Source organism: Dermatophagoides farinae, chromosome 1, assembly GCF_024713945.1.
Source record: "Dermatophagoides farinae isolate YC_2012a chromosome 1, ASM2471394v1, whole genome shotgun sequence".
In the NCBI taxonomy this organism is placed as follows: domain Eukaryota; kingdom Metazoa; phylum Arthropoda; class Arachnida; order Sarcoptiformes; family Pyroglyphidae; genus Dermatophagoides; species Dermatophagoides farinae.
Genome location: NC_134677.1, coordinates 3,820,057 through 3,844,397, shown reverse-complemented (window position 1 = coordinate 3,844,397; position 24,341 = coordinate 3,820,057). Strand labels below are relative to the sequence as shown.

General features: G+C 31.9%; 10 protein-coding genes across 14 annotated transcripts; 4 read left to right on the top strand and 6 right to left on the bottom strand.

Moving 5' to 3' along the window:
• Positions 1–54: 54 nt before the first annotated feature.
• On the top strand, positions 55–3,136 carry sm (heterogeneous nuclear ribonucleoprotein L). Of its 3 annotated transcripts, none has more exons than XM_075734434.1 (11): positions 55–192; positions 257–322; positions 391–455; positions 515–584; positions 641–823; positions 1,314–1,377; positions 1,645–1,665; positions 1,817–1,907; positions 1,967–2,559; positions 2,615–2,710; positions 2,779–3,136. In XM_075734434.1, the coding sequence occupies exons 2-11, from the start codon at positions 269–271 to the stop codon at positions 2,835–2,837; spliced, it is 1,296 nt and encodes a 431-aa protein (XP_075590549.1). In that variant the 5' UTR covers positions 55–192; positions 257–268; the 3' UTR covers positions 2,838–3,136. The 3 variants fall into 3 exon arrangements, with proteins under 3 accessions (XP_075590549.1, XP_046910840.1, XP_046910839.1); XM_047054884.2 differs by having other exon boundaries at positions 1,642–1,665; XM_047054883.2 differs by having other exon boundaries at positions 99–322; positions 1,642–1,665.
• LOC124492096 (uncharacterized) lies at positions 3,047–3,732 on the bottom strand. Its single transcript, XM_047054891.2, has 2 exons — positions 3,547–3,732; positions 3,047–3,461 (listed from the first exon to the last, which is right to left on the bottom strand). The coding sequence occupies exons 1-2, from the start codon at positions 3,730–3,732 to the stop codon at positions 3,123–3,125; spliced, it is 525 nt and encodes a 174-aa protein (XP_046910847.2). The 3' UTR covers positions 3,047–3,122.
• A 31-nt stretch (positions 3,733–3,763) lies between these two features.
• Nup133 (nuclear pore complex protein Nup133) lies at positions 3,764–7,758 on the top strand. Its single transcript, XM_047054878.2, has 4 exons — positions 3,764–3,969; positions 4,029–7,122; positions 7,188–7,267; positions 7,337–7,758. Exons 1-4 carry the CDS (start codon positions 3,843–3,845, stop codon positions 7,450–7,452), a joined length of 3,417 nt encoding a protein of 1,138 aa, XP_046910834.2. The 5' UTR covers positions 3,764–3,842; the 3' UTR covers positions 7,453–7,758.
• Positions 7,759–8,949, bottom strand: inaF-D (trp-interacting inaF-D). Of its 2 annotated transcripts, none has more exons than XM_075734449.1 (2): positions 8,863–8,949; positions 7,759–8,346 (listed from the first exon to the last, which is right to left on the bottom strand). In XM_075734449.1, the coding sequence occupies exon 2, from the start codon at positions 8,329–8,331 to the stop codon at positions 7,759–7,761; it is 573 nt and encodes a 190-aa protein (XP_075590564.1). In that variant the 5' UTR covers positions 8,332–8,346; positions 8,863–8,949. The 2 variants fall into 2 exon arrangements, with proteins under 2 accessions (XP_075590564.1, XP_046910846.2); XM_047054890.2 differs by lacking the exon at positions 8,863–8,949 and adding an exon at positions 8,490–8,837.
• Positions 8,950–9,437: 488 nt separating this feature from the next.
• Positions 9,438–11,108, top strand: LOC124492093 (uncharacterized). The gene is made up of 3 exons (XM_047054888.2): positions 9,438–9,827; positions 9,895–10,621; positions 10,695–11,108. The coding sequence occupies exons 1-3, from the start codon at positions 9,717–9,719 to the stop codon at positions 11,048–11,050; spliced, it is 1,194 nt and encodes a 397-aa protein (XP_046910844.2). The 5' UTR covers positions 9,438–9,716; the 3' UTR covers positions 11,051–11,108.
• Positions 11,109–11,112: 4 nt separating this feature from the next.
• LOC124491743 (T-kininogen 2) lies at positions 11,113–13,099 on the bottom strand. The gene is made up of 3 exons (XM_075735439.1): positions 12,991–13,099; positions 12,543–12,924; positions 11,113–11,699 (listed from the first exon to the last, which is right to left on the bottom strand). The coding sequence occupies exons 2-3, from the start codon at positions 12,912–12,914 to the stop codon at positions 11,256–11,258; spliced, it is 816 nt and encodes a 271-aa protein (XP_075591554.1). The 5' UTR covers positions 12,915–12,924; positions 12,991–13,099; the 3' UTR covers positions 11,113–11,255.
• A 142-nt stretch (positions 13,100–13,241) lies between these two features.
• Positions 13,242–16,527, bottom strand: LOC124492088 (transmembrane protein 62). The gene is made up of 6 exons (XM_047054880.2): positions 15,604–16,527; positions 14,754–15,538; positions 14,575–14,682; positions 14,182–14,514; positions 13,923–14,120; positions 13,242–13,866 (listed from the first exon to the last, which is right to left on the bottom strand). Exons 1-6 carry the CDS (start codon positions 16,223–16,225, stop codon positions 13,660–13,662), a joined length of 2,253 nt encoding a protein of 750 aa, XP_046910836.2. The 5' UTR covers positions 16,226–16,527; the 3' UTR covers positions 13,242–13,659.
• On the bottom strand, positions 16,420–18,510 carry Uba4 (Ubiquitin-like activating enzyme 4). Its single transcript, XM_047054882.2, has 2 exons — positions 18,387–18,510; positions 16,420–18,101 (listed from the first exon to the last, which is right to left on the bottom strand). The coding sequence occupies exon 2, from the start codon at positions 18,004–18,006 to the stop codon at positions 16,780–16,782; it is 1,227 nt and encodes a 408-aa protein (XP_046910838.1). The 5' UTR covers positions 18,007–18,101; positions 18,387–18,510; the 3' UTR covers positions 16,420–16,779.
• A 101-nt stretch (positions 18,511–18,611) lies between these two features.
• Positions 18,612–19,971, bottom strand: LOC124492094 (uncharacterized). The gene has a single exon (XM_047054889.2). It carries the CDS (start codon positions 19,833–19,835, stop codon positions 18,669–18,671), a length of 1,167 nt encoding a protein of 388 aa, XP_046910845.1. The 5' UTR covers positions 19,836–19,971; the 3' UTR covers positions 18,612–18,668.
• A 1,019-nt stretch (positions 19,972–20,990) lies between these two features.
• LOC124492083 (uncharacterized) lies at positions 20,991–22,808 on the top strand. 2 transcript variants are annotated; one of them, XM_047054871.2, is made up of 2 exons: positions 20,991–21,108; positions 21,165–22,808. In XM_047054871.2, exon 2 carries the CDS (start codon positions 21,173–21,175, stop codon positions 22,682–22,684), a length of 1,512 nt encoding a protein of 503 aa, XP_046910827.2. In that variant the 5' UTR covers positions 20,991–21,108; positions 21,165–21,172; the 3' UTR covers positions 22,685–22,808. The 2 variants fall into 2 exon arrangements, with proteins under 2 accessions (XP_046910827.2, XP_046910828.2); XM_047054872.2 differs by lacking the exon at positions 20,991–21,108 and having other exon boundaries at positions 21,132–22,736.
• Positions 22,809–24,341: the final 1,533 nt, after the last annotated feature.

Below are 24,341 nucleotides of genomic sequence, written 5' to 3'. Positions count from 1 at the left end.
CGTTTTGACGGATTCACCTTTTGTTTGTTGCCAACATACATTTATGCATAAGGCGATGATGATGATGAGCACACCGCTACACACACACAATAGACAAAACTCTGGCGCTGTTGTTCTACACGTTAAACACACACTCACCAACTTTAACCGATAATATTTTTTTTTTACAAATCTCACTTTATTCATATTTTGGTAAGTGGAGGGAATTCAATTTCTATTGTTCGATTTTAGAAATTCTCATCAATCAAATCATCAGGAATAAATCAACATGGCTGCTGCAACATATGAGGGACATTCATCAAAACGTCTAAAAACTGATCAGGTATAAATACATTATTAAATTCATTTGTTCCAATATTGTTGATGTGTGTTTGTTGGTAATTATTCCAGGATCGTGGTTTCAACAACAATAACTACTTTAGCCATTCAAATTCTCGTTATGCCGGCATGCCAAGGTATTATTGATTGAATTGATTTAAAATATTAATGTTTTTTTCATTGGTTACGCATACAGAGAGCATGAAGAACGACTTAATCACGTTCTCTTATTGACTGTCATAAATCCAGCCTATCCGATTACATGTGTATGTACTAATCAGTAATACAATTTTTTTCATTTATTAAATATTGGTTATTGTAGGAAGTCATTCATCAAATTTGTAGCCCAAACGGCAAAGTGTTGCGCATTGTCATATTTAAAAAGAATGGCATTCAAGCAATGGTCGAATTTGATTCAATTGAATCGGCTAAACGAGCTAAAAGTGTCCTAAATGGATGTGACATTTATAGTGGATGCTGTACACTTCGTGTTGAATATGCTAAGGTATGCTATTCGATTCTGAATGGATTGATATTGAAAAAATGAGAGTGGAAAAAAACTTGCAAAAACTCTGATACTCTAGTGAGGAATGAAAATCGATTCATTTTTTTCAGCCGAAAAATCGGAACTAGATTTGTCACAAAACATAATTCTAACGATAAAAAAGATGATCTAATTCATAACAAACAAAATATTAATAATGTACTTTTTTTCTTATCTTTTCGATGTTTATCGAAATTCCAAAATATAAAAACTGACATGACCATCACCACCACCAACAACAATTGAAAAACCAAAACAAAACAAACCGAACATCAATTAAAACAAAATTCCAAACCATCATTTACAACAACAACAACAACAACCAACATCACAAACAACAAACTAATCAAACTATAAATCTCACAAAACATTTATGACTGAATTTTGACCAAAACCAAACCAAACAAATATTCGAATGATCCGAATCACTACGAACACAAAATAATCACAGCCAGTTCGTCTGAACGTTTACAAGAATGATCTTGAAAGCTTCGACTATACAAATCCGGGATTAGGTGAGGAATTGTCAATTATAATATATAATTGTTATGCCGCCAATGTGTTGTAATTATAATGATAAAAAAATATGCTCAGGATTGATTGATACGATCAATCGATTTTTTATCTTTCCAATGATAATCATTTTGATCAGACTCCATTTTTCATTTCCACACAGCAATACATTCGGAAAAAATTATGCCTGTTGTTTTAATTACTATTCTTTTTCTAAAAATCATTTAATCTAATTATTCTTTTTTCATTCAATTTTTAAAAAAAAGCAGGTAAACTACCCGTAACTGATGGTAATTTTTTTTGAGAATTGTAAGTTTCAGTGATTCTTAAGATTTTCTTTTTATTAAAATTTTTTCCACTTTTCAGATATATTAGCTTCCATACTAATCTTCACTTTTTATCTGTTTTAATCAATTTGGTTCAACATTCAATTTGATGAAGATCCCTACAGCCATCATGATGCATACAATGCTGGTACTCGTCATCCTGCACCGCCATATATGCCGGATTCTTACCTTCCACCTGGCGATGCGTATGTAGAATTCTCAAAAAAAAATTGAAATTAGTTTTTTCAATTATTTTTCGTTTCAGTTATCGTGATGGCCGTCCAGGAGTTCTCGGAAGTATACCAAATTCTGGCTATCCTGGTCAGACACCGTTGATACAAGGAACTCCAGTCACACAACAAGGGGGACCGCAGCAAGGTGCTGTTCTTATGGTATATGGTTTGAATCATCAGATCATGAATTGTGACCGTTTGTTTAATTTGCTTTGCCAATATGGCAATGTTGTGCGAATCAAATTCTTGAAAAGCAAAGAAGGTTGTGCCATGGTACAGATGGGTGATTCAATTTCGGTTGAACGATCAATTTCTTCGTTGAATAAAGTTTCATTTTTTGGCCATGAAATGCAACTTGGTTTCTCCAAACAGGCTTTTCTCAATGATGTTAAACAACCATTCGAATTACCTGATGGTACACCATCATTTAAAGATTTCATGGGAAATCGTAATAATCGTTTTACTAATCCTGAATCTGCATTGAAGAATCGTATCTCACAACCGGCCGAAGTATTACATTTCTTTAATGCTCCATATGGCATCACTGAACAGGATATTATGAACATTTTTGAAGAACATTGTTCAAATAACAAACCAAATTCGATCAAATTTTTCCAATCGAAAAGTAAGTTAATATTGTTTTCATAATTCTCCTTATCTAATTCGAAAAAAAATTCTAGCTGAACGAAGTTCTTCTGGTTTGATTCAATTCGAAACTGTGTCAAACGCCATTGAAGCATTAGTTATTTGTAATCATGTTTCCATTCCTAATCCAAGTAAGATTCAATCATCAATTGAACTATTCGATTTACAAATTAATTTTATTCTGTCACTATATATATAGATGGAAAATTCCCTTTTGTCTTCAAACTCTGCTTTTCATTGGCTGCAGCTCGTTTTTAAATTCAAGGATGAAGAAGAATTAAACCAGCGAGTTTTGATTATTCATTTTATTTTTTATTTGATTAATTATACTTTAATCATATTATTAATCAATTTATTCAATCATATTTAAGTTAAGGTAGTAGTGGTAGCAAGTTTTTTCATTTATTCATCAATGACAAACAAGGAATATTAAGTAATTTCCCGATTTTCTATTCATTTCCTTATGATATATAAAAATAGCCAAATTTATTAACCATCAAATGGGAAATTAAATTTAATCACAAAAATTAATAATAAAATTTTTCATAATTTTTTCATCATTACAATTGTTTTATCAATCATTTCAATCAATAATGACATATTTTCTAAATTCTGACGCACATTTCCTTGAAAGCTTGTGATTTGTGACTGAGTTTCAAGATCTTCGATCATATTCATGATGATTTTTTGCATTTTATTCCTGATTCTAGGTGTGAAATTATCGTCATCTGGTTGATCGTCACTTATCATTGCCAAGGTTTCATTTTGAGATTTTCTTTCAAATGTTCCACATGACCACTGTTCTTCATTATCTGGTTTCTTTTTGAGATGATCACAATACATACAGAATGCCAATTCCATTCTTTTTCTCATCAATGGTGTCTATATTATATTTATTATTTTATAAAAATTGTTATTATATTTATATATTAAATATTATTTAATGTAGCGTTATAATTACACAAACCTTGCAAATAGAACAATAATCATCTAATAAGGTATAACCTTGAAGCAAATAGGTGCCCATCAATGAGCTAATTTTATCGGAATCTTCTCGGGAGATCATTTTTGTTGTTGACATTATCATCAAAATTACGCTCAATATATTGACACATGAATTCATGTGAAAGCATGTATTTGAAACTTGGGCCATTCATAAATGAACTAAACTTCATAAATGGTAGTTTTTTTTTCTTCACATGCATTCATGCTTTTGATTCGAAATTCTAAAAATTTTAAAATTCGCATTAGCATTTCATAAATATGTCAGCAAAATCAAAACTGAACATATCTTCGAATAACTTTCATGGCAATTCATCGTCATCATTGGTAGTAAAAGATTTTCCATCAAAACTTCCTTATCGTATTATTGAAGCTCTTTCTACACCAAGTAAGTCGAGAAAAACTTGTGAAAAAAATTGATAATTGAAAATGGTTAATTTGTGATAGATTTAGCATCGAAAAATTTGACAGCACGAATATCTCGTGATGGCTGGGCTTGGTTCGTTGTTGGACGTAAATTATTCATTTGGCGATATCTGGATGATACGATTAGCAATAAACCAAAGACTACCAAATGTTATGAATTACTATTGCCGGCTAGTGATATTGCACACAAAGCTGAACTAGTTTGTGTATCGAATTCGATGACCCATTATCAACAGCAACAACAGAGCCGATTTCCTAGTGCCATCGCTGTAAGCCCTGAAGGTTCGATCCGATATTGGCCAAGTATATTTCAGGAGAATGATGTTTATGACGCGATCGTCGGTGCCGATCTGAACGGCCAAGAATGTCAAATTTTAATAGATATTCGTCCGTTAGGATGTATACTAGGCACTACCACCAATTCGTTAGCTCACATTTATGTTGATTATCGATCGCGCCAAGAACCAAATCAATCACCGATCATATGCCATACGTTGAAGATTCCGCAGAGTTTATTCTCTGGTATTGGCCGAAAATTTAGTTCATTCATATATGGATCATTACCAACTGCAAATTATTCGGCCGAATCCAGACAAATTTTACGCATTATTCGTAACGAGCCATTAGATGATAATGATGATGTTTTACCGGTCTTTATTCTAGCTTTACACAATTGTTCCATTCAAAAATGGATTATTGAAGATTATGATGGTGAAAATTTTTGTGGTCGAATCGATTTAGAAAAACATTTAAAAGAAGCTTTCATCAACAAATTTTGGGACCGTACAACAACGCATCATAATCAGATTTCCATTTGGATCATGGATATTGCATTGAATCGATTCAATGAGATAATGCTGTTGGTCATGTGTAACAATTCTGATGTGCCAAATGATAATCATTTTGCTTTGTTTTCATTAATGCCCGATTTATATCCATTAGATGGATCACCCCTTGAGTCACAATATTCCAGTTCGCCTATAAAATCAGCTCGATATTTAACCGACAATCGTTTATCATTTAATGAACTTCTTTTACAATCACGTTCACCATCAGCACCGTCTTTGTCTCAAAATCGTCAATTCAATCTTATCTCAATGATGGATTCACAAATTTGTTATATTTTCAATTCAACTCGTATTTATAAGGTTAATCTTAACAATCAAGATTGTATTGAAGAAATCGATTTAGAATCCATGAATGACTTTTTGCTCGGCGTCAATCGAATTGATCAAAATCTTCTATTATTAACCTTTAAGAATGGATTCCTATCTGTTGAATGTCAAACAGCAGATTCGGTCTCTTCCAAACAATTATCTGCATCGGATCGAGAATTCATACATTCTAATCAAACTGATAAATTATCCTTGCTAAAACGAGCGTTACAATTTTTTATGAAGGATGATAAAACCCGTGCTGAATTACTTGTACACGAGACGTTTCCGTTCATCCGAACAGAACTAGCGGCTGAAATTAAACAACCTATAAATACAACAGAATTGGATGCGACTGTCTGTGCACTCAGCACGAATATCTGTGACCAGATACCGCATGCTGATCCACGATGGTCAACTTTTATTGATAATGAAAATTGTTTTGATCTACAGCAGCCGAATCAGAAACAACAAGAGCCTCCTGGTTCTGTTATCATTGGGACACAATTAGAGGAGAAAATTTTGACACACAATTCATTCATCGAATTGCAAAAAAGAACAGGTATATGGGATTCACTAACATCGCTGACAACTTTCAAATCCATTTTGCCGACCAAATTGATTCTTTGTGAACATTCGGAAAAGCTACTAGTTTGTATGGCACTTTGGAAATTGCATCCACATTACGGTACCATTCTTGTAAATGCAATTAAAAAGGTTTTGGATAAACGAAAAGGCACCGGAGTGTTAAAAGGATTCGATTCACATAGTCATCTAACTAATCAAGATTTATTCTATCGTGAAGTGACCAAAGTGGATGAATTATTCTGGCAGCTAGTCGAGATAGAAGAAACACAATTCCAAACAGGTCATACATATGACGAACAATTGATCATTTCGATAACGGATATAATGACCTCAGTGTTTGCTGAAGTATGTCGATATCGACAAATTAATGGTGTTATTTATCAATCAGCAGTGGTTGCCGATTGTGATTATGTACCATGGTCATCCGAACAACGGATAAGCGGTGTTCGAGATGTTTGGATCAAACAATTTGATTTACTCATTCGATGCTTCCGAGTCGATGCGCGATGTCATATGATTGGTGATGAAGAACGATGGATTTTTGTTGGACAAAAACTTGCTGATTTAGCCGACATTATACTTGATAGTTTTGTATGTCAACTCGGTTATCTTAATCCAACGAATGAAAAATTTGCAACACTACGGCGAGCTTTTGAAATGATCCGATATAAATGTCTTGAACCATTGCTTCGAATAAAACAATATGATCGTGTTGCTGAATTAGCCGAAAAATACGAAGATTTTGATATACTCATCAAAATATGTGAAGCATTGGACAATCAAGAACAGCTCAAACATTATTCACAACGTTTTGCCGAAAAGGGATTTGCCGAATATCTATTCGAATGGTATTTGAAAGAAGGAAAGCAAGGTAAAATGTTATCATCATCGACAACAGCTAATAATCAAAAATTGGATGCATTTTTATCCAATCATGATTCATTGAAATGGTTACATCAATTGCATTCACATCGATACAAAGAAGCAAGTTCAACATTGAAAAAACTTGGCCTATTTGAAGAGAATTGTGTTGCACGTAGAAAAACAATGCTTAGCATTGGTAAATTGGCATTGATTGCAAGTGGTGATACGAATTATACAGATTTTGATGATCAACTTTGTTTTCTTCAATATCAATCCGATCTTTCCGATTCTTTGTTACAAAAAAATGGTCTTGATCGTAAAACAATGTCTGTTTTTCCACCCAAACAATTGGTCGATATTTTGATTTCAGGTGTCGAAGGTCCAAATGAAGAATTGAAAAATTTTCAAAAGGCCCTTGAAATTGCTGAAATCGTTGAACGACGATATTCGATTGATCTTCATCGTCAGATCTTGTTTAAAATCTGGCAAAAAGCATTCGAAAAAGATGAGTAAGTAATTTTGGCTGTTTTTTGATACGGTTCTCGCTCAATTTTTAAAATTTTTTAAATTACAGATGGAGCAAATATTGCACTGATAATTTGGAATTGTTCATTAAAAAATCGTTTTTCTATCAATTGGCCATCACTTATTATGGTAAGAGAATATCTGATCATTCTTTCTAAATTTATTTTCATATAATATATTGAATATAAATTCATATAGGAGACGAATCAAAAAAATTACCCGATATTGAAGCATTGGCTGAAAACTTTTCGTTGGTTAAAGAAAATCAAAAAGCTGCCTATTTCCTACGTGCCGCATATGAAATGATTCTATAGAATCAAGTACTAATAATTGAATTATCGCCAATAATTGATTATCATTTCTTAACATGACGTCATGCTCATAATTTCATTTCTTAAATTTAATTTGGAATTTCAAATCTAATAATGATAAAGTGAGTGGAAACTGTTATGAGTAAACAGCCAATAAAAAGCAGAATCAAAGTTTTCAATTTTCAACTGACTCAATCTCATTTATTCATTAAATCAGCCTAAATTTCATTATGATCATCGTAAATTTTATTATATCAATTTGTAATAAATAATGAATAAAAATTGAATAAAAATAATTTTTCATTTCAATTACTGTCTAACATTAGTGGTTTGATTAGTAATTGGTCTTGATTTTAAGGAATTAATTTCCAAAGAATTTTTGTTTTTTTGTTCATGTATGAATGATTGTGATGACCTGGATGTTAATGGTTCATTGACAAAGATACTATTCATTGTAGTTGAATATGATTGTTGTTGTAGTTGTTGTTGTTGTTTTTGTTGTTGATTGATGAGAGTCACCACCGCTTTACTATTATCGTCCCGATGATGATGTGGATTCCAGATGAATGTATAATAAATGGACAAAAGAATGGCAGCCATACTAACGGCAATAATATAAGCCACTACCGTTAATATTCTAAACAATTTTGATGTTCGAACATTTGATTTATTATACATTCGGCATTGAAACGATGAATGATAATTTGAATCAAATTTTGTCAAATTGATCGTTGTCGAGCTATTCGATTGAAATGTATCCTGTTTTTTCAATCGACCATTCACTGACATTCCATTAGCGATTTTTGTTGCCGAAGACATTTCCGCTTTCTGATGTTGATCGATCCGTCTTTTGATTGAATTTGATGGCTCAAACTGTTGCATAAAGTTGTTTGCTCACTTGGAGTCGATGATTGGAATGAAATGAAAGAATAATGAATAAAGTAATTTTGATCGACAAAAAACGTTTGTTGAAAATTATTTCGATTATAATAACGCATAAGCGCCATAAACTAAATTTGTATCACATGCGCAATTATCACCTGCTTTCAATGTTTGGAATAATGATGGTTAGGTAATTCTCAACAGATCGCCACATGAATTCAGATCATTGTTGTTCGGTTATAAACATCTGTGATATATAAACAAAATTATTTGGCAATGAAACGTTATACAAATCCAATACGTCGCTAAATGCATAATCCGTCATTATTTATAATGATACGCAATTAAATCACATTAACCGGATAGCGATTATTGAATGATTTGATGATTGTTATAAAAACAACTTCAATACGGTGATACTTCGGTTAACGATAATCGATACAAATCCAGCAATTCTTTGGTCATGTGGAATTCGTACATTTGTCAGTGCCTAATGTAAAATTCTACATCCGGTAGTCACTTTTTTATTACCGTTTTTTGTTTTTTTAAAGAAAAATCTTGTTAGATTTTGCTGATGTAGGCAATGATTGGTAAAAAGTTGAATAATTAGCAACGAATCGCCATATTAATTTTTTTATTCAACAATGTTGTTGATAATAAGAGAATTCCAGGCTATCCATTTTTCTACCACAATTCACAAATAGACTGTTCACTGTTTTTGCTTCTAATTCATTCGCATTAACGAATTATAGAAATGAATTCTCTCTGCGTCTCATTTCTGTCGCCTTTTTTGAGTTATTTTTAGCTACCATCACCACCATTCACCACGACCGAGATTCTATTCGCTTGGCAATGAAATTCAACATAAATATGGTGGTATTCCAAAAAGAACAAGCAAAAACAACAACAACAACAACAATAACAAAACAGCCAACATCAACGAAATAATTCGGCAAACGGCCATCATTTTTTTCACAGTCATGGCTGTTATCTTCTTGTTTTATTTGATTATTATTATCATCATTATTGTTGTTGTTTTTGTTGTTGGGTGGAATTCTCGTTGCCCAATAAAACTATTCCGTCAGCCATCGAGTAAAATTCCGAACAGATGACATATAATCATTGACAAGTGGAGAACACTTTTGCAGACACATATACAAATTCTGTTCGTTTTTTTAACAGGCAGGCAAGAAAAAAATCTGAATTCTATTTTTTCATCCCTATTTATTCTGTCCTATCTAACATGTAAGATCATCAAATTCATTTCGATTTACAGTTGTCGATATATCGGAGAATTTTGGCCTGAATTTTGTTGAATTCTTTTCAAGATTTGTGTTTTTGTTGATTAATATTTCAAATTAATTATTTGAAGGGCAAATAATAAAATGGAAATATTACGAAATGATAGGAGTGGGACACCTATATCGTCCACTCCTTCTAGATTACCCCCGACATTGCCATCAAATAATTCTGCGTTGCGAAAATCAATTATCAAGGTTAGTTGTTTTATTGAAAATTATCATTCTCTTCATAACCATTCGTTAATTATGCGAATCCCTATAGATATCATCTGAACATATAGATAAAAATCCTTGTACCATGAATAATGAACGAACTCGTATTATACCAATATTTCGTTCAATTTCTCATAGTGGTGAAAATGAATCTACCGTTCCAAAAACTAGCCGATCACCATCTAATATAAAACAACATTTCAACTATCAATCATCATTTAATCCTCGAATCAATCTTCGAATATCATCACCAGATCCAACATTGTCAAGAATGTTGTCACGAATGAACAGTCTTAGCCAATCCAGTAATGAACGATGTCATTCCCCAATATCATCTGGTTATGAATCATCTTATTCATCCACAGCTAGCACAAATCCTAATCACCATTATAATCATACTCCTGAAACACGACTTCGAGATATTCGTCGATCATCAAGTGCAAATCGCTTGTATTCAGGAAAATCATCTCAGCTACAAACAAATGATTTTTATGGCGAAACATCAACATCATCCTCAGACAATAAACATAAAATAAAAATGCAAACGAATGCACCAACAATGACGACCAAACAAATGCAACGATTTTCGCTTAACGACCCAAATGTTCCAATAATGAAAGATGATGTGCTAAAAACATTAGACCAAGTTGAGAAGCGTATAGTTTTCTTACGAGAAATTGCATTCGAATTATTAGAAGAGAAAAACAAATTATTCGATGCATTGAATAAGATTGAATCGAAATCACCAGCATCAAGTTTTTCATCATTCACCGAAGGTTAGTAAAATTTGAATTTTTATTTTAGAATTATAATTATTTATATCCTATTTCTATGACGATGATTCAATAGTCGATCTTCAAGACATTCATGCAACTACGGAAGATTTATTACATCGATTAGAAAGTGTCAACATCATCATTAAACCGATGCGTTCATCCAGCCAGATTGAAGCATTCGAAATAGCTAACAAATATATTGATGCATTGAAAGTGATTCTGGTACAGGAGGGCAAAATTATTGCCAAGAAAAAATGCTTAACATATGTCAGTTCTTGTACATCAGATGATTCACTGGATAAAAATCATGAACTACTCGTTCCTATTGATGAACGTTTTCAAAAAATTGTCATAGATTGTTCGTTGGAAGATCAAAAAATGATCAAAAAGAAATTGAACCATTTTTTGGAACAAATTGAAAAGAAATGATTTGATCCACAAAGATCCTCGCTCTTATATTTCATCAATAAAGATTTACTTTTTGCTATTTTTATTGTATTTTTTATTGTATTTCGTGTAGCCAACATTTTTTTAAATCCACAGAAACATAAGAAATAATAGTAATAACAAGTTCGAAAGCTTATTAAAGATAGAATCCATTTACAGAATCATTACAAGAGCTTGTGAGAGTTAATTAAACACATTTAAAATTAAGAAGATCACGTTGGTCAAGCCATGCCTGTTCCCAGATATCGGCTTCACATTTATGCGTTTTAGTAACATCATTACATTGACCGATACCATCAACAGTGGTCGCATTCTTCAAGCAACTAGTTTGTCCAAAATCAAACTTGACATAATATCGAATTCCAGCAACCACCTGTGTTTTAAGATCTTTAATTTTGTTTACACGATGAATGTATGGTGAATCCATTTTCCCGTCCATTTCACGTTCCAAAGCGATCAATGTTGGTACGACTATATGAAAGCGATCCGGTGAAGTGGCACTAATGCCTCCAGCGATTGGCACTGATTGTTTATTTTGAGCACCAAAAACATAAACTTGGGCACATGATGTAAAGATGGCAAAGCAAAAGAATATCGATTTCATTTTGTTCCAATTTATTTGGTTGATTTGTTAAAGTAAACACGTAAACAGAATTTTTAAAAGACTTTTTCACTCGATGAAAAATTAAATTACAAGGGCGTTCGTGATATTTATATATCTATACCATTTACAATTGGCTCGGACGACAAGTTATTAAAACATAAACAACGTACATCGATTAAAATCAATGTTGCATCAATATACACTACGAGATAATGATCATATAACGCTAACCGATCACAACAACGACAACAAAAACAAAATACAGCAATAAGTAAATCAGTATCCAAAAGCCAGCTTGTGTATTTAACAACAGTGATTTCCAAACACGGATCCACAAAGAATTTTAAATTGTCTCAGACAAATAAGTTGATCAGTCATAACCAAAATCAATCCGCCCTATTTGAGTTAGTTTTTACACTTAAGCAACGGTTAAGTCATCTACTTTTTCAATTAATTGTAATGACATTTGCTACATACTTTTATTTCCAATGATAAATTGACCAGAAACAAAACATGAAACCGCTTGTGAGCCAAAAATAAGTTGAAGACCACTTATATACAGGTTCTGTTATCATTATTGATTCATCAGAAAAATGATCGATAATATTCTCATTGCCATATGTTAGTCGTTAAATCGGTATGGTAAAATTGTTTTTTTTCAAATATTACACACAAACGTTATGTTTCAAAAATGTATTGAAATTTTGTCTTTATTATTTATGTGATTCATTCAAACATGCTCTAATCTTATTATGGAATCTTAACTGCAGGCGAAATTAATTTTTTTCATGAATCACATAGCAATCATTTGGATTGGAGATTAATCATTATTGTAATCATTTTTATTTTTTTTTAATTAAAGCAAGAAAAATATACCAATTTATTTTTGCCCTTCCAAGCTTGAACCCATATATGTGCATGACAAACATGATTATTGCCAATAATTCTACATGATGATAACTTCCATTCTTCAGTCTTATAACATTCGGTTTCATGAAAATCGAAAACCACATAGTATTTAACACCGGATACTATTTGTGAATAAGCTCTTCGTATTCGTACGATACGATGAATTTTAGGCGAATTCCATCGATGATCCATTTCACGTTCCAGTGGTATTAATGCCAAAAGCATGTTGATATCGTTCGTTGGTATTCGGCTAAGACCACCGGGTATTATTGCTTTGGCAATGAAAATCAATGAGCAACATAGTATACAGATGATGATGGCTAATGAATTCATATTTAATAATCTGTTTAATAATGGCAAAAAATTGATGTTTAAATTTTTTTATATTTATTTATTTATAACACCCTACCTGTTACCAAATGATTTTAGTACGGAAATGAATCCTATATGATTAATGAACGCATCATTTTGTTGTCATATTCTCTACAATATTGTTATTGAATTATTTGTATTTGAGATTGAAGGGCACATGTGTTAAATTTGTAACATGGTCATTAATGAAATCCTTGATGCCAATGATGAATGACAGCTAAATATGATATATTGATTTAATTTTGATAAATAATGATTATTGGACACCTGGATTCTAACCTATCATGATTGAATTCTAAAATATCAGATTTATTCTTTTTGGGCTAATTTCATGTTTTTTAAATATAATAATAATAATTTAAATTTTGGAGGACAAATAAAATAATCATGACTTAATTGACAGATGATTATTACGGCTTGGAGACAAGTGATCACAGTTATCACTTTTATCAATATGTATCCTTGTTATCAATCATTATTATTCATGATGAATGATTGCATGGATAGAATCCAAGTGTCTTATCATAAAAAAAATTATTTTGGTCATCAAGACCTTTTATGTTAAAATTCGAAATAATTAATTAGTATTAGTCTGGCTATAACAGATGATAAAACCTTGAAATTTGTTAGGGAAATTAGTTATTTTTGAAAAAAATATATAATACAAAATAATATAATATCGGCATAAGGGTGAATAGGATAATTTTCAATTTTGTTCATCATCATTTATATTATTTCGAGTTTGACTACATGGTTGATATGTCATTTTTTTGGCCATCAGTTTAAAATTATGGCCATCCAGATTTAATGCAAATTTGACCAACATCAAATAAACTAGACAAGACCATACATAAAAATTAGTGATAAATGCCAAGAAACCATAAGACGTGTAGAAGATGAGAGCAGTAAAAAACTGATGATAAAAAAAAACATGAATTAAAACTTGAGCAGAATGGATGAAGCAATTACCTGAAAAGCAGTTAAAATGACACAGATAAAAGCGTAGAAATACATCTTTTTAAAGATTCGGTTTGAGCTTATTCTCATCGTTCTTGGGCTGTCATCGGAATGTTCATTACCATTTTGATCATTCTTTTCAATTTCAACATAGCGAAGATAAACGACAATTGACAGACCAACCATGAATGGTAAATGGAAGATCAATATCTGTAAAAAAAGATAAATCTTCTATATATCCATTAGATAAAAAATAGAGTTAATAACTTACGAAAATTGCGGCAAAAACAAATGTAAAACCGACTGGAAGAAAAGTTCCATCAATAAACTGACCCCAGGCAAACACAATTCCAACATAATCAGAAACCAAAAATGCCAGAAACCAAGGACCAACCAATGAATAGAAAGGCAAGATTATGATTGGATAGAATAATTTATCTTGATGTGATAGCAAAAATAATTTGAAAATCACTTTGCGAATGTAGCGACGTCGAGAAAGATTGCACATATATTTGATATAATTATCATCATTTGATGTGAAAATTCGTAGAAATATTAATGGAAGAGTAGCCATAAAGAATCCCCAGGAATATAAAAACATGGTCTGTTTTTTTATATAAAAAAAATTTGATAATTTTAACAATGATAATTTCATATCACTTACAATCGTTCGAAAATCAAATCGTAAAATCAATCGAGCTAAAAATGAAAATTCCGACTTTGAGCGATCCAACGAGAACGGTACAGTCAATTGATTGGAATAATGATCATCCTTTTCAATGAATGGTTTTGGATTAGAAGTAAATAATATATGATATTCAATAAAAAATGTCACACACATACCGAAGTTATCACAGTTATAAAATACAATCCCTTAGAGTATTTATTCGGTGACCAAGGGCTAACCCATAGAGAATCACGTATCTGTTTCAGTTCGAATGTTTCAAGAACTTCATCACGGTTAAATTTTTGCTGTTTTGTTATATAAGCTTTGGCATCGATGATTTGTCTATGTGAAAAAATTAGCGCTCGAATATGGGTTGAATTGGCTGTTCGCCAGAATGGTTCCAAATGTTCCATTTGATGTAGAATGGAACGAGGATTAGTGATTACAATCAATGGCTGTTGGTGATGAGGTCGGTAATAGTAATTTGAGAATGTGAATAATCCATGATCAATGGCAACGATTCGAAAAATTCTATAATCTTTCCAATCACCAGTTTCGGCTTCAAGATATCCTTGCTGTTGGGTGGTGATCATATTCGGTACCAATCCATGAATGGTATGATAATGGCCACACAAATAAGGGCCATTAATAATTTTGCGAAAACTTTCTCGATTGTAGATGGAAGCAGTTGGATAGTGGCCATACCAAATGGTGTAGGTAGATACACGACTATCTTCTTTGAATTTACTCAATTTATTTAATTCACTCTCTTCAAATTGACCAACGAAATTGAATGGTCTACGAACACCAGGCTTAAGGCATGCATCAGCGCCAATGAATGAATAAAAATTTCCATCGCTTGCTTTGTATTCATAACGATAAGATCGACCATCCGCAGACATATTTGATTGAACAGTAAAATTATTAAAATCGTTGTGATTCTTATAACTATTGAAAGTATCTGCATAGAAGACAATATTATTATAGATTAATTTTATGGCATAAAACTCAATTTTGATAACATACCATGATTTCCTTTGATATCAAGCCATTTTAGATCAGGATTTGCTTTCAAACATTGTTCACGGACATCCTTATACATGATCCATTCCTCACGATACTGTTCGGATCCGAGCGGAAACTTGGTTCGAGCATCGGTAATATCACCGGTCAATACAAGGACACTAGGTTGAATTATAGGTATCACTGAACGACAGAATTCAATCATGCCAGTCTTACGGTCATGATCACGAAAATAACTTAGATGAGTATCGGAAATATGGATGAACCAGAAGAGATTTTCATATTTATCATCAATTTGTACATGGTCATTAAGGATTTGCGTTTGATTTATTTGAAAATGATTATTGTAATCATCTTCAGTATTGATTAAATGTAGAAAACTTGAAACGAATATTGCAACCAGAATAAATGCAAGCAAAAATATCAACGTAAATTTGGTCAACATTTTTTGCCTAGAATTAAGATGAAAATTATCCAACAAACTTAAATGATAAAAAAATTTCGATATCCTATTATCTGGAATAATGTTATAACGAGATGGCGAAATTAACATAAATAATACGGCTAACGAAAGCAAGATGACAAGGATTCCGATTAATAAAATCATTAAACAATTTGAAATCATTGGATATATTCTAATTGTCCAATGTCCGTGATATCTTCAACATATACAGATAAAAATAAATAAAAACAGCAATACGAGATGAATGACTAAACAATCGAATCGATGAACCTTGAAATGTGAACACGATTCTATTTTATATTATATATATAATATATAAAGATAAATGATGATGATGAGTATAGCTCAATCAATGGTCAAGTTTTCAAACATGATTGTTATTTCTTGTTAAAAATTTCACTATATTGTGAAGGAAAATCGTTGAGGGTAATTTAATCATCATTATTGATTTAACAACAAAAGAATAAAAATAAACTTGTGACAAATGTGAAACCGTCATCATTAGGGTGCATGTTTCATCATAATCATAAAACGCACTCACAATGTTAATAATAAGAGTATTACAGTGCAAATACTAATAAAAAAAAAATAAAACGAAATCATATGAACTTTTTCGGTAGCAGCAGAATGTGATGCCATCTTTTGGATAATTAATAATTTTCTGGAGAGAAAGATTTTTTTGGACGGAATTTGTTTTGGTCGATTGAATAAATCCATTAATACATTGGCATTTCTGGATCAATCTTTTCACCCCATTTGCTAATACCTCCGATGACATCTTTGATTTCAAGATTATCATCTTCAATTTTGGTGCCAAGCCGATTTTTCAATTCACGGACAGCCTTTTGAGATGCATTGCCTCGTCGACACATAAAAAAGATTTTCTTTTTTACATCTGAAGTTTGATCCAATTTTTCGCCAATCAATGTAGTGATTTTATCGATTCCGTCCCCTTTAACTATCTGGCCAAGCGGAATAGAAATTGCGTTGTCCAATTTAACTATATCTTGCTGCAATTGAGGACGAACATCAATCAATAAATGTGGTTCGTTTGAGTCAAGAACCTGTTTATATTCTTCAACCGTCACTCGTTCTTCTGGTTCAAGAATTTTCAATTGTTGAGCTGAATCGCATTTGATTCCACAAAATGCATCATAATCGATCAGTTCTTTAGTGATAGTCGGATTATTTCCGCAGCTTACGCAATCATCTTTTCGTTTTCGAAGTTCGACTTTACGAAATTGACCGGTAAGACCATCGAAAAGCAACAATGTTCCAGCATATGAAGGTTTCAATCCCGCAGCTATTTTGATAGCTTCCAATGCTTGAATATTACCAATAATTCCAGGTACGACACCAATGACGCCGCCATCAGCACAATTGGTCACAGTTCCTGGTGCTGGTGGTTTAGGAAAAAGGCATCTGTAACAAGGAGTGTCTTCATCGTAATTGTAGACAGTTAATTGACCTTCCCATTGTAAAGCCGAACCGCTGACCATTGGTTTTTTGAGAAGAACGCAGACATCACTCAAAAGATAGCGAGCCATTGGATTATCAGTACCGTCAATGACAATATCATAATTTTTGATAATGTTCATTGCATTTTCGGCCGATAATCGAACTTGATGTTTTTCAAATTCGACATTTGAATTCAATTGTCGAAGACGATCCACAGCTGAATCTGTTTTTGGTTGTCCAATTGTAGCTTCCGAATGTAATGTTTGTCGATGTAAATTACTAGTATCAACAACATCGCTGTCGATTAATCCTAATCGGCCTATACCAGCTGCAGTCAAATATAACGATGATGGACAACCAAGACCACCGGCACCAACAACAAGAACGGAGCTAGACTTCAAACGAAGTTGACCCTTTTTTCCAATTTCTGGACATAACATTTGACGACTGTATCGAGCAGTTTCTTCTTTGTTCAATGAAGCCATTTTTGTCGTATTGCTTGACAGTAATCTGCTTGGTGAATAATAATAACGAATAGAAGAAAAATGGTTTCCTGGGATATGATGAACAGCCGATAAAACTGGAACGAAAAGATGTTTACGAATGATTAGACGATAGAACATGTTTTAACAATATTAATTTATATAAATGAAACAAAATCTAAACAAAATGTAAATAAATAAAATGAGTGAACGAAAATATAAACTTCACTAAAAAAATGCAATTTAATCGGTATTGTTTATTGTGATATCAAAATTAGAAGACTCGACTCTTTCATGGATGTTCAAGTGCAATTTCAACTGTCTAAGCTCTAATCAGAAAAAACGGTTATTTTTCGGACTGTTGATTTATAATATACAGGTACCTTGAATGCAAGCAAATTTGAAATATCTAATCACAAAAAAATAATCCACCAAATGATAAATAACTACGTCACCACAAAATATATTTACAGATGATAAATATGAGTGAAGAATATGGTGTGTTTTTGAAAATGAACAATTTCATATGCGACAAGTCACACTTTTGTATAAATCAAAAGTATGAACCGTTATTAATTGATACAGGAATTATTCGACAATATTCGAATGAATTTAAAAGATTTTATTTTGGACCCAGATTAAAATCAGATTGTCGATCAAATTTGTCATATAATATCAGTATCTTTGGACATTTCAAAGGCAAAATAATTTGTTGTTGTTGGCGTGGGTGTCATTTCTTTTCGTGATTGGAAACCACCTGAAATGGTGTCGACTAGATTCATATTAGAACATTTATTGGTCGGACGTAGTCCTGGACTTCGTGAATGCGAATGATGATGAATTGGTGGTCGCTGTGCGTAGATATTTTCACTGTTGGCCACAGATGTTGATTGATTAATCGAACCGGGTCTTAATTCTGCATTACGAGATTTACCACGGCCTAATGATCCATAGTAATATGGAACTTGATTATTTGGATATGACGAAGAAGACGGCTGTGGTAAGTGATTTGTATGAATCGATGCTTTTCGATTTACAAGTACATTGTCAATGATCGCAGATCCAACTGATTGATTTGTCATTACATTCATACATTGGCAGGATTTACATCGACAGCAACAAGTTCGTTGTGATGGTTCTATCGATGGTGCTCTTGATGTCACTTGTTGACGTATTTGAGGTTCACGTACCATTAGATTCAGATGATTTAATATAATAACATAGCTAATGCTGAAAATTAAATAAATGGTTATCAATATGAATATGCTTGCCGGTAATACAAATAAGCTTAATTGGCCAATCAATCCAATGACTACGGTACTAATCAATATGTTAAATGATCGTTCTTTAAACAAGCCATATACAGCCAATGTTTGATTCAGTATGATTAATGATGATAATGCTAAGATGAAATATCGAACCAAACGGATCGTATCGATTTCTTGTGCTGATAATTGGATCAATTCATGTTCATCCAATGATCGCCGATCATAATTCAATTGCTGTTGCTGTTGTAGATTTCCAGTTTTGAGAAATGCACTTGCATTATCCAAAGCTAATTTCTTCTCATAGATTATTGTTGGCAATAGACATACGATTATGGTGACTATGGCTGTGGTTGCAACTATCATTATGTTAAGGATGAGCAATACATATTTGACAATTTGAAATGGCATAGAATTACGGCTAATTAATTGGAAAAGATTCCGTTGTTGATGTCTAGAATATTCAGCACCAATAGCTGATGCTGCTGATGTCGATCCAATACCATCCCGACAATATGACAATGCATAATCACTGGTTTGTTGATTGGTTCTCATCATACTTTTCATCAATCATTTGAACCAATCAATCAATAAATTAGCTGAGACAAATGTGCAGATCGATCATTCATTTATCGATTGGATTGATTGGAATTAATGAATCAAATCAAATGGATAGATATAACTTTAACAGGGCTTTAATACCAATTTGATGCCTGTATGTTTGTGATGATAATAGTGAATGGTGTCCGCATGTGTTTATGCTATTAAAATTTCTCAATCAACATTGCAAACACATGAAATGGAAGACGCATGAAATTGGCACGAACAAAGAATTTAAGTTTTTGCTGATGAATGCTGAAAAGCAAAAGATTCAATTGCTTTGAGAATTACATAAAAACATTTTTTCCTCTATTTCGAACAAATGGTGAAATTGTAAAGAATCGTATGGAAAACGAAAAATTCATTGAATGAAGAGAATAAATGATAGAAGGCAATGTAATTCTGAATGGTAATTATGGATAGACAACATCATCGTTTACTGCTAGCGTTTGTGTGCATATGAATGCAATGTAAATAATGAAAAATAAACTAGAAAAACATTTAAATCTAAATATAACTTTTATATTTATGATTCACAGAATGAACACAAAGTAATCATAATCTTCATTCATAAAAAAACGACATCATCATTACAGCAAGAAATAAAATTTACTTCCTGTATTCAACAGTTAAAAATGAATTCCAGACTAAACGAATTGTTTAAAGAATGTACCATAACACACATGTTTGACTAATAGATGAATGAATTTTTTAATGATAAATAAATTGAATATCGGAAATCGATGATGATCGTGAAGAACAATTATTCAAAAGAAAAAATTCGGAGTCCCAAATATTGATTTGTATTTGAGTAATAATCTAAGAATAAGAAAAAGTGAGAAGGGTACTATTTTTAGATGTTATGCTATTGAGAGTAAGGTTTTAGCGGGAGAGGGATTGGAACAACATAGATGTGGCCATTATATTGAGGCATGAATTCCACCGATGCTGATGTTGTTGTTGTTGTTGTCATTATGCATGACAAAATATCCCAAAGACGACGAATTACCAAGCAACAGTTTTTGTTGTTGTTGTATGCACAAATCTTACTTTGGTTAAATATTCATCATCCTCATCATCAACAACCAAACAAGAGAGAGAGAGAGAGAGAGAGAGAGAGAGAGAAAATAGAGATGCGTGAATCGAGAAAAAAAAACGACATCGTCATCTTAATCATAATGTGATATTCTTTTAAGGACATCGCCAAGTTGAACAAATCAAAACAATAAATTCAAGTTTGGTAATGTTTAAGTTATTGTTTATTCTAACCATTTTTTAATAATTTACTACATGCAGATGTTTCAATGTTAAAAGCTTCGAATCAATCAACAATTGATCCAATCATAATTAGTCGTGATTATAAGGATGGTGATGCGAATATTTCAACATTGATACATCAAGAACCACCACCATTGCCAAAAGCACGACAAAATAATAATATCAGTAGTAGTAATGTCAGAATGATGATGTCATCAACATCATCATCAACACCTAATATTATGACCAACAATGTTTCAAACAACAACAACAGCAACAATAATAATAAATCAAATATTGGCAGAACTGGATCGACTGCAAATATGGCAACAACAGAGATTAATAATAATAATGCATCATTACAGCCATCTAACGTCATCATAAATACAAATCTACAACGACAACAACAAATACAGAATGAAGAATTGTCCGTTCTGACAAGTTATTATGCTTGTGCAAGATATTATCTATTTATGGTTTATATATTAGTATTGATAACATTGATCATCAATACTTTTATACATTTCATATTTTATGGATCAAATATGTCAATTGGTTCAATGTTTTTAGATGTACATCATCGACAAGAACTTATAAATGGACAATATTATTCACTTGATAACAATAATTATGCACCGAACAATTATCTATCAGCATCCACATTTAATATTGGCCGTGATCGAAATATAGTTCAACATGGTGGTCCTTATGGCACGATCAATCATCGACCATTATCGAAGCATCTCGGTAGCAATGAACAAATATATCATTGTGATCGTAGTTCATTTCTTTCATTACTTGATGAATTTTATCATCAATATCCGGTACCTAAACCACAGCCACCAACATATGATTCATCGGATAGAATGAATCTTGATGGAAGAAATCAGCTTGATGGTGATGATGATACAAAATCCTATCCGAAAATATTTGCTAATTTCGATAATTATGCACGAACAAAAGATCGTCAAGATCTGAATGAAGAAGATGATATATTCTACAGTAGTAGTAGTAGATCGAATGATGAAGAATCATTACAAGCAAGTCGACAACGATTGGCGACAATATCCGTCGATAAACGTTTCAATAATCTTAATCATCAGAGAACCGGAAATGAAAATCGTATGTTAATCATTGAAGTGATTGCATTGACATTATTGTTTGTGACAGTATTGAATCAAGTACTAGGATTGATTGGTGTAATAAGAAAAAATCTAACATTACTCATATTTGTTACTATTGTTAATTTTGTATTATTCTGTATATTGGCATTCATTTCAAATATTGGACTAATACTTTTATTGTTGTTGGCTACTTCGGCTGGTTATCTATTCATATTTCAATTAAAAATTGGCCTAAGAAATCGTATTAAGGAACGTTTAAGATTCAAAGAGGATATATCGACTGAAGTACAGGATGCAATCATGCAGATGCGTAATCGTATGTCACCATGTATACATGTAAGCATGGAACAATATGAAGCTATGACACAACAAATGTTGAATCGTTATTCATCACCCATTGTTTATTGTCCGCATTATAATGAAAGTCTTTGCTAGATAAAGCAAAAGAAAAAAATATTTTTACCATATAATCATAAAAATTGTTTATTTCAATAATCATAAAATACATTTTCGTATAATAAATTTTGATTAATTTTAAAATGATGAAAAAAATTAAAAATTTTGAAAGTTCCAAACAATGTCGCCAGATGTCCTTGTAGATTTTTTTTTCTCACTTTTTCATTAAATTGGATGCGGCGCGATCCATATTGAGGATTTGAGAAATATATCACCGAAACACATACGACAACTACCCTTTTTCGTATATATATGAAAAGAGTCAATTATTCTTGACAGTAAATAGACTATTCCATTAAGTCACATGATGTAGAACGCATAGAATGAAGCAATCAGACACACAAACACACGCCCACAGTTTCAAAGCCTAGAGTATTATTATGATAGTAAAATGTTGACAGTTTAAATTAGTGTTTAATAAGCTTCGTCGACGATGCCATCATCGTCTATGCACATAGAATAGAGAGAGAGAGAGAGAAAAAAAATTCATTCTATTGCCACAAATTCATACATACATAAATTGGACCAGTAAAAAATACAACCTAAAGTAAAATTTTTTTTTTTTTTTTTTTTTTTGATACGTTTAGATCCATGAAAAATCCATATTATACATGAATGGTTTCATTCATGACAACATATCACAACATAAAATTAAAAGGATATCATCATTATACAAACAAACAAACAAACAAACAAACAAAAAGTTAATTGAGATGCCAAATTTGCTCGATTTGAAAATGAAATGGAATTGGACAATCCTGTGAATGAGAGAATGATGATGATCATAGTAGCTCTTATGTAGTATGATGGAGCATATAAAACAAAACAAAACAAAATAAAAAATCAAAAAGGAAATGTGAAAATCCCTAGGATTTCCATCATCATCATGATGATGAATTCCATTGTCAAGTGTTATTTTTTTGCAATTCTCATTTTCATTATTATTTACAACAATTTGGACATACGATATAGAATAAGAGCATGGAATTTCCGTTTCCTGTGTTCTAAAAAAAAAATTAAAAATCGTTTGTCCTGTTTTTGACACATCTTTTTTTTTGTCTGGCTATATGTGTAAACTTTAACAGATGTCCGAAATGAAATTTTCGTGCTTCACACTCTTTTATTTATTTATTTATTTTTTTTTGTTGTTAGTATAATTCTCATCATCACACAAGCAATAAGAATGAAAAAAAAGTTGATGAAAGAAAAAGCGGACAGTGAAAAAAATTTTATGCAAATTGGGCGCCCACCATATATACAAGATTCGGCAACAACAACAAGAATTGAATTTGCAATTGGCAATTTAGCCGTACAGTTGTTTGTTGTTGGTTGATTATGATAGAATGTCGTTATCATTATGATTCCATACGAACGACAATAGTGATTCGATTGTTGAATGAACTATTCTTTATACAAACAAATATATATAAATTCGAATGGCTGATTGATGAAGGCCAATGTTAAGACTCACTTTCTTGGTTTTGGAATTCTAATGATATCAATGGATTGGATTTTGTGGTTTTTTTTCCTGTTAGCCATTTTTCACAACTTATTTTCGCACTTTTTTTTACTCAGGAGAAAAAACGTTTGGACCAGATGATGGCACATTTTTTTTTTTTTTTTGTTGAAAGAAATA

Bases quoted from the DNA above. Each gene is read 5' to 3' on its own strand.
- sm (XM_047054884.2), top strand. From the start codon at position 269: ATGGCTGCTGCAACATATGAGGGACATTCATCAAAACGTCTAAAAACT. The intron at 1,378-1,641 runs GTGAGGAATTGT...TTTAAAAAAAAG, and splicing joins CTATACAAATCCGGGATTAG to CAGGTAAACTACCCGTAACT. The intron at 2,560-2,614 runs GTAAGTTAATAT...AAAAAATTCTAG, and splicing joins CAAATTTTTCCAATCGAAAA to CTGAACGAAGTTCTTCTGGT.
- LOC124492096 (XM_047054891.2), bottom strand. From the start codon at position 3,732: ATGGCCCAAGTTTCAAATACATGCTTTCACATGAATTCATGTGTCAAT. The intron at 3,462-3,546 runs GTTTGTGTAATT...AATATAATATAG, and splicing joins ATTATTGTTCTATTTGCAAG to ACACCATTGATGAGAAAAAG.
- Nup133 (XM_047054878.2), top strand. From the start codon at position 3,843: ATGTCAGCAAAATCAAAACTGAACATATCTTCGAATAACTTTCATGGC. The intron at 3,970-4,028 runs GTAAGTCGAGAA...AATTTGTGATAG, and splicing joins TGAAGCTCTTTCTACACCAA to ATTTAGCATCGAAAAATTTG. The intron at 7,268-7,336 runs GTAAGAGAATAT...AAATTCATATAG, and splicing joins ATTGGCCATCACTTATTATG to GAGACGAATCAAAAAAATTA.
- inaF-D (XM_075734449.1), bottom strand. From the start codon at position 8,331: ATGCAACAGTTTGAGCCATCAAATTCAATCAAAAGACGGATCGATCAA.
- LOC124492093 (XM_047054888.2), top strand. From the start codon at position 9,717: ATGGAAATATTACGAAATGATAGGAGTGGGACACCTATATCGTCCACT. The intron at 9,828-9,894 runs GTTAGTTGTTTT...GAATCCCTATAG, and splicing joins TGCGAAAATCAATTATCAAG to ATATCATCTGAACATATAGA. The intron at 10,622-10,694 runs GTTAGTAAAATT...ATGATTCAATAG, and splicing joins TTTTTCATCATTCACCGAAG to TCGATCTTCAAGACATTCAT.
- LOC124491743 (XM_075735439.1), bottom strand. From the start codon at position 12,914: ATGAATTCATTAGCCATCATCATCTGTATACTATGTTGCTCATTGATT. The intron at 11,700-12,542 runs TTTTCTTGCTTT...TGTTTACTTTAA, and splicing joins GCAAAAATAAATTGGTATAT to CAAATCAACCAAATAAATTG.
- LOC124492088 (XM_047054880.2), bottom strand. From the start codon at position 16,225: ATGATTTCAAATTGTTTAATGATTTTATTAATCGGAATCCTTGTCATC. The intron at 14,683-14,753 runs GTATGTGTGTGA...TTCATTGAAAAG, and splicing joins TTATAACTGTGATAACTTCG to GATGATCATTATTCCAATCA. The intron at 14,515-14,574 runs GTAAGTGATATG...ATAAAAAAACAG, and splicing joins GATTTGATTTTCGAACGATT to ACCATGTTTTTATATTCCTG.
- Uba4 (XM_047054882.2), bottom strand. From the start codon at position 18,006: ATGGCTTCATTGAACAAAGAAGAAACTGCTCGATACAGTCGTCAAATG.
- LOC124492094 (XM_047054889.2), bottom strand. From the start codon at position 19,835: ATGAAAAGTATGATGAGAACCAATCAACAAACCAGTGATTATGCATTG.
- LOC124492083 (XM_047054871.2), top strand. From the start codon at position 21,173: ATGTTAAAAGCTTCGAATCAATCAACAATTGATCCAATCATAATTAGT.